The 7,278-nt window shown below is 35.7% G+C and overlaps 1 protein-coding gene and 1 pseudogene across 1 annotated transcript; one reads left to right on the top strand and one right to left on the bottom strand.

Annotated features, from left to right (window-relative positions):
* Positions 1–499: 499 nt before the first annotated feature.
* Positions 500–1,735, bottom strand: LOC142632502 (protein FAR1-RELATED SEQUENCE 5-like). Its single transcript, XM_075806889.1, has one exon. It carries the CDS (start codon positions 1,733–1,735, stop codon positions 500–502), a length of 1,236 nt encoding a protein of 411 aa, XP_075663004.1.
* A 2,601-nt stretch (positions 1,736–4,336) lies between these two features.
* Positions 4,337–6,766, top strand: LOC142630209 (L-type lectin-domain containing receptor kinase IX.1-like; annotated as a pseudogene).
* Positions 6,767–7,278: the final 512 nt, after the last annotated feature.

The raw sequence follows: 7,278 nt of genomic DNA, 5'->3' as shown, positions 1-7,278 counted from the left end.
TTCTTTTGGTTTCGGCATCTTTTCTATCCACGATTTCATCCTACGCTTTTTATTACAATAAGAGGACATTTGGATTGCGCGTTTGCGCATCCACGTCCACGTCTGGTCTTTTTTTTTCAAGCGCGTCTGTCACTGTTCATTGGCCATGAACAGTGATTTTAGGCCAATGAACAGTGATTTTTGCATATTTAAAAATTATTTTGCTACAGTGTTTTCAGTTTTCAGCAATAAGTTCTATCCAAATAGACCCTAAATCTCCATTTTCTTTATCCCTTTTGGTACAATCATAATCGAAGCACATAATTGATCTTCTTTGTCTGCAAAATCAGTGGAAGGCCTAATGATGTCTTCTTCTACATTAGCTTTGCAATTCCTAAGGTCACAAAGTTTTTTTTTTTTTTTTCAAATCTGCAATTGCTAAGCTTAGAATATTATGGCCTTCTTTAGTTTCACATGCCTCATTCACTAATTGAATATATTTTGGACATTATTCTCGATATCAATCTACATATTCCAGTTGAGTATCTGGCTTAATGTTATGTGTTGTGCAATTTTTTCCACTTCCATCTTTTGCATCTCTTCTCCACCTCTTCATGATATATCTATTAGGAATCAACTTGATATCCAATACATCAAGAACTTTCAAACCATGCCTACATAAAACACCAAATGACTTAAACTTTTTGCAACTACAAGATAGAGTCTCATCTAATGGATTCCACATGACTTCATATTTTCCATATTGATTGAAAACTCCAACCACATAACTATGTGTTTGACTTGCATTGTGTTCTAGGATGGAAAGTGTCATTACCTCTTCAACTTTTGTCTGAAATAAATCAAACAACGTAGGCGTGTACATTGTTGCTACTTGGTTAAGCATAGGAGAGCTTTTGAGCTTCAATCTTGGAAATTTATGTCTAGAGTTGTATTTTGCTTCTAACTCCTTATCCCTCTCTTGATTGACAACTGTTTCAAAATGAGTGAAAAACTCTACTATATTGAGATCAGTATGCAAGCAATCCTTCAAGTCAGCATTGAAACTCTCACTAAGCTGGGTTGTCTTCATTCCTGCAGTGAAAGTTCTCTTAACATATGCTTGGGCCCATTTTTCCTTCAATTTAAATAGATCAATTAGCCATTTATTTTCACGAAAATTGTACTTATCCAGCATTTCATTCCAAGCTGTAAGAAACTCATCTTCACCATCATACTCATAGATACATCTTAAGAAATCATCGTTAAATTGAGACTCATTTTTGAGTAAATGACCCAAGTGTTTCTTAGCATTCTGCCACATGTGCCAACTACACAATGCATGATATGTCTTAGGCATGACTACTTTTATTGCAGCTGACATTGCTGCATATTGATTTGTGAAAATAGTGATTGGCTTTTTTTCAGAAACTGCTTCAAAGAAGCTCTCAAATAACCATACAAAAGATTCAATCGTTTCATCATATAAAAGTGCACCTCCAAATACAACAGTTTCTCTATGGTGATTGAGACCCAAAAATACTCCAAGTGGCCTTGAATCTCTATTTGTACTATATGTTGTATTAAACGTTATTACATCACCGAAGTGGCTATAGTCAATGATCATTCTTGCATTGGCCCAAAAGATATTAGTAATCAACTCTTCACAATCCAATTGAGTAGCGAAATAATATGAAGGATTTTCCTTAAGTTGACAACTGAAATATCTTCCCAAGCTAGCAGCTTCCCCATGCTCCATGTCTCTCGTCGCTTAGTGCGTAAATAGTTTTTATGATCTTGCTTGGTAAAACCAAGATTATCATATCCACCAACTTGCTTACTAAGAAGCTCATAAGATTGCTTTAATCTTAATCCTGATTCATGTGCCAAATCAATTTCAATAGCATGAGTTGCAGCCACTTTTCGTTGCGATGGCATCATGTGCACAGTTGATGCGAGGTGGAGATAGTGGTTATGCTCAGCAATAAATTCATTTACCACATATTTTTACTATCTCGATTAAGTATAATAACCAAACGTGCTTCACAACCACATCTCTTTTCTGCTCACGGATTCTTTATATTCTGATCTCTCTTGTCTTTGCCTCAAACTCCCTCCTTCGCGCACCCAAATCTCCTTGAAGTAACCACTCCAGTCTTTTTACATTTATTTACATACTCTTTTCTAATACTAAAACCAGCTTTTCTGCCATATTCATTATAAAAATCATATGCAATCTCATCTGCTTCAAACTCCATCCCTTTAAATGAGGTAGATTCTATAGGCACATTAGAAGGAACATGTATTACCATCATTATCCCTAGAAAAAATTGACCATAAAAATGAATCCAGCCATCAAAACAACAATATAAACTCACCAAGACAACAATATAAATGCAGAAAAATGAGATGGACTCCAAGAATCATCCAGACATTATATAGATTCAATCTTTATCACAAAAAATAAAAAATAAAAGTTCAGATAGACTCTAACTAGTATCCAACCATCAAAACAACAATATAAACTCACCAAGACAACAATATAAATGCAGAAAAATGAGATGGACTCCAAGAATCATCCAGCCATTATAAAGATTCAATCTTTATCTCAAAAAAATAAAAATAAAAATTCAGATAGACTCTAACTTGCATCTAGCCACCAAAACAACAAGATAAATTCACCAAGACAACAATATAAATGCAGAAAAATGATCAAACATCAAATAAGATAAGCATAAACAAGTTTTATGGATATACCTCTGCTTTGGCAAGATAGAAACAAGATGTGCTTTGAACTTTTTCTTTGAACCAATCTTCAAAAAACAGAGATGAGGTTACAGAGACGTGGTTGTTCTTTGAACCTCTGTTTTGTGCACGTTTGGTTTTCAGTTTTCCCTCCTAAAAGGTTTTTTTTTTTGTTTTCCAGTAGTGTCCGGTTGAGTTAACAGAGATGTGGCTCTATTTTGTGCACGTACAGGTTCACTTTTCCCTCCTAAAAGGTGTGTTTTGTTTTCCAGCAGCTTTTGTAACCCTCTAGTTTAAGTCTTTAACCATAGTTAAGTGTGGGTTTACATTTTAATTGAGGTGGCAGTATTTTGACCCTTGATGATTTTCAAACAAATCCTGACCCTCAACTAAACACTCTCCATTTCAAAGGGAAATGGAGAGGATCCGGATCCGTTGTAACCCTTGATTCCAGTAAATTTAAATGAGGATTCTTCCTTTAAAACAAGCAGTTTTTAATGTGTTTAGGTCAACAGTTTCACACTTGCTAGTGTGAACCCTTGGATTTGACCTTCTAGCAAGTACCTCACATTTATTTCGGCCAATAAAAGAAAATGGATTGCTTACGATCAAGATAAGTTTCTATATATCTTACTCTCTCTATATATTGTTATACATCTTATATAATGTTCCTTAAGATATACATTTATTGACATGTGTTCAATGTTGAATATTAACTTGGGCATTAACAAATATATATTTATTAAATCTCGCTAATATATTTGTTTAGCCTTACTAAGTGTATTTAATTACCTGCCTTGAAGCCTAATATATTTCTTCCCATTCATTTTTGTTTTGTAGTTTGAATTATTTACATATGATAAGATTATTGTCCTTATTAATTCATTATTTTGACCGCTCATTATATTTTCTAGGAGAAAACACAATGATAATAGCCAACAGACAATTTAGTGAAGCGAGTAACAGCCTCGACTACCCTCAAAGAATCCAAGTCTAGCCTTTAATTCATCAAGATACATGTCATAGCCGCAAAAAGACTCCAAACACCGGTCCAAGAAAAAAGAAAAACCTTGAATATGCCTTCAAAAGCCTAGTCAAACTTTATATCTTTTTCTAATATTTTATATATATATAAAAAGAATTTTGTAAGGTGTGCCCTAAAACACAATAATTAATTAAAAGAATGGTCAACCTCAAACCTATCGAAAAGGAGACAGAGTGAGGACAAATACGAAGTCCGTTAAGCTCAAGGAAGGAAGCATTCTTTTCACATTGTTAATGCCGTAAACGGCAAACTAGACATTTTCTTGTAGTGCTTATTGAAGAGGTATGAGAGAGTTGAAACCTGCAATTGTTGGCCGTCGCATGCAGGTGCCACCTACGCCACAACCGAAAACTTTTCTTTTTTGGGTCAATGATCTTTTTTGTTCCAGTGGGTATACGTACAATTGTGCCGGTGACGAATCTTCATCTTTTTATTTTATATGAAGGATTTAGTACCATTTCAATTAAGCTCATTTCACTATCTATATAACTAAGATATAAACCGAACATTATAACTAAGGATATAGTAACATTTCAATGTAGCTGGTAGCTAAAATAATATTACTTACCTATGTTTCCTCTTTTCTTCTTTGTTTTACTACTTCTCCCCACTACTACTGCTTATTCAGTTCAATTACAAAAAAACTTACTTTGATCCCAATGACACTGGCATACTATATTTGGGTGATGCAGTAGCTTCTAATGGAGCTGTTGAAATGACCAGAGTTGATATTCAAGCTCGTGTTGGTTGGGTTATCTATGCTAAGAAGGTGCCACTCTGGGACTCTAATACAGGAAAGCTCACTGACTTTAGTACACGTTTCTCCTTCACAATCGCACAGTTGGATCGGGCACTTCCGATTTTGGTTATAAGCTAGCATTCTTCCTAGCTCCTGCGGGATTTGACAATATTGCACCAAATACAGCAGGGGGAGGTCTAGGCCTTTTCGACGACACAACCGTGCGTTCACATCAGAACCATATTGTTCTAGTTGAGTTCGACTTGATGGTGAACAAGGAATGGGATCCTTTATTTACGCATGTTGGGATTAACAACAACTCGATTGGTTCTGCCATTTCCACTCATTGGAAGACCAGCTTCCATAGTGGAGATACGGCAGATGTATGGATTATCTACAATGCTACTACTAAGAATTTGAGCGTCTCTTGGACCTATCAAAACACCTCTAATACTCAGGAGAATACTAGTCTTTCCTATGAAATTGATCTAATGAAGGTTCTGCCTGAGAGGGTCACTGTTGGGTTTTCGGCTGCTACTGGTGTGAGAATCGAGCGAATTTAATTCAGTCCTGGGAATTCAGTTCAAGCTTGGATATAAAAGAAACAACTGGAAAGGAAGCAGAATATATTAGCTTAATAGTGGAACTGGCAGTCGTTGGGATGATTATTATAGTTTTTGTAATGTTTTGGATATGGAAGGGAAATAAAAAGAAAACAGCAGAAATAGTGAATGTAACCTCAATTCATAAGGACCTTGAGAAAGGAGCAGGACCAAGAAGATTTTCTTATAGAGATTTTGTTTTAGCTACCAACAACTTCTCAAACGAGAGGAAGTTAGGTCGAGGAGGGTTTGGTGCCGTTTATAAGGGTTACTTAACTGACTTAGACATGCCAGTCACGGTGAAGAAAATCTCAAGGTAGTCTAAACAAGGGAAGAAAGAATGTATAACCGAGGTGAAGATCTTTAGTCAGCTGAGGCACCGGAATTTGTTGCAACTCATAGGATGTTGTCATGATGGAGTTGAGTTCTTACTTGTCTATGAGTATATGCCAAATGGTAGCCTTGATTCCCACCTCTTTGGAACAAGGAGTCCTCTCTCTTGGCTAGTAAGATACAAGATATCTCTTAAGTTGGCCTCTTCATTGCTCTATCTTCATGAAGAATGGGAGCAATGCGTGGTGCACCGGGATATCAAATCAAGTAATGTCATGCTAGATTCTAATTTTAATGTCAGGCTTGGTGATTTTGGATTAGCTCAGCTTATGGATCATGAGTTAGGCCCCCAGACAACTAGATTGGCTGGAACTTTAGGATACTTGGCTCCAGAGTATATAACCACAGGTAGGGCTAGTAAAGAGTCAAATGTGTATAGTTTTGGAGTAGTTGCCTTAGAAATTGCTATAGGAAGAAGGTCATCTAATCTTATGGGACCAAATTCTGACATGGGGTTGGTAGAGTGGATTTGGGGTCTTTATGGAAGAGATCTTCTTTCGGCTGTGGATAGAAAGTTTGTCAAAATTTAGATGGTAAGCAGTCAGATGCAAGCATTTCAAGATGAGTTTGTTGAAGAATGAATGAAGACATTAGCTCAGGCAGAGAGGTAGAGCATTGGAGCAGAGCACTGGAACAGTTGTGGATAAAATCACTAATTCACTAAACGACTAACTATAGCAGAAACGACTTGTAGTTTTAGACTTGGATTAGTTGGTTGTTATGTATTGACACGTGTAATGTAGTGATTGGTTGTAGATAGTTGATCCGCATAGTTTGGGATTAGTTTAGAGTTGGTTATTTTTAATCCTTTTGCTAACTCTGTTATATAAACCCTTTGTACATCATTTTGTAAATTAATGAAAAGAATCACAGAGCTTCCTCAATCTTGATTCCCTCACTCTCTAGCTTCTTCATCTCGTAGCACTCTGTTTTCTTTTAAAGTTAAAAACAAATTTTGATGAAAAACAGATAGAGTGTTTGATGATCGTTGGACTTTGGTCTGCTCACCCTGATCGAAATCTAAGGCTCTCGATAAGGCAAGCAATTCAAATTCTTAAGTTTGAGGTAAAAGTACCAGTTCTTCCAACGCAAATGCCTAATCCAATGTATCATGCACCTTCACCACTATTATTCAACTCGGGTCAACCTTTATTAACTACAAGCATTCAAGAGGGTCGTTGAACACCATCTTTGCTACTAAAATCTATTATATTGCCTGTCCTTGTTTAGGATCTTGATTGTTTTACATCCAATTGTGTTTATACTTTATTCTTTACATCATGTACGAAGTGTTGACAGATGTAAATATCCTGTATGAAATGTGTAGACATTGTATGAAGTAGTGTACATTCAGGAGTGTGAAATATTAATTACCCCTTTGTTTTTGTGTAGAATTATCAACTTGTATCCATGTATCACCATGTTGAAACGTAAGTATTAAAATATTTATTTCTTATACTAACTCATTTGCATAATCGTGTTAGGCAATGACCATATTTAAATATATAGAATGAGGGACTTTAACATGGCAACATGACATTTGCAATTTTGCACTGAAGTTAGAGTGAAAATACTTGTAGTATTTTGTAAGAGGCTCTGAGTAATTAAATTTCAATTGCATATAGAAACGGAGAAGGCCTGATTGCTCTTAGAATTGAGCCAATTAGATTGTGCCCAAGCCCAAGTGTGGAAAAGTCTGATCCATTAGCCCAATAATGTTAATCTTTTTCCCTTCTTAAATTTATTTTTTTCTTGATAATAGTTTAAAGAAATAAACG

Source organism: Castanea sativa, chromosome 4 (assembly GCF_040712315.1).
Source record: "Castanea sativa cultivar Marrone di Chiusa Pesio chromosome 4, ASM4071231v1".
NCBI lineage: Eukaryota > Viridiplantae > Streptophyta > Magnoliopsida > Fagales > Fagaceae > Castanea > Castanea sativa.
This window is presented reverse-complemented; position numbering and strand designations above follow the sequence as displayed.

Excerpts from the sequence above, each read along its gene's own strand:
- LOC142632502 (XM_075806889.1), bottom strand. The coding sequence starts at position 1,735 with ATGGAGCATGGGGAAGCTGCTAGCTTGGGAAGATATTTCAGTTGTCAA.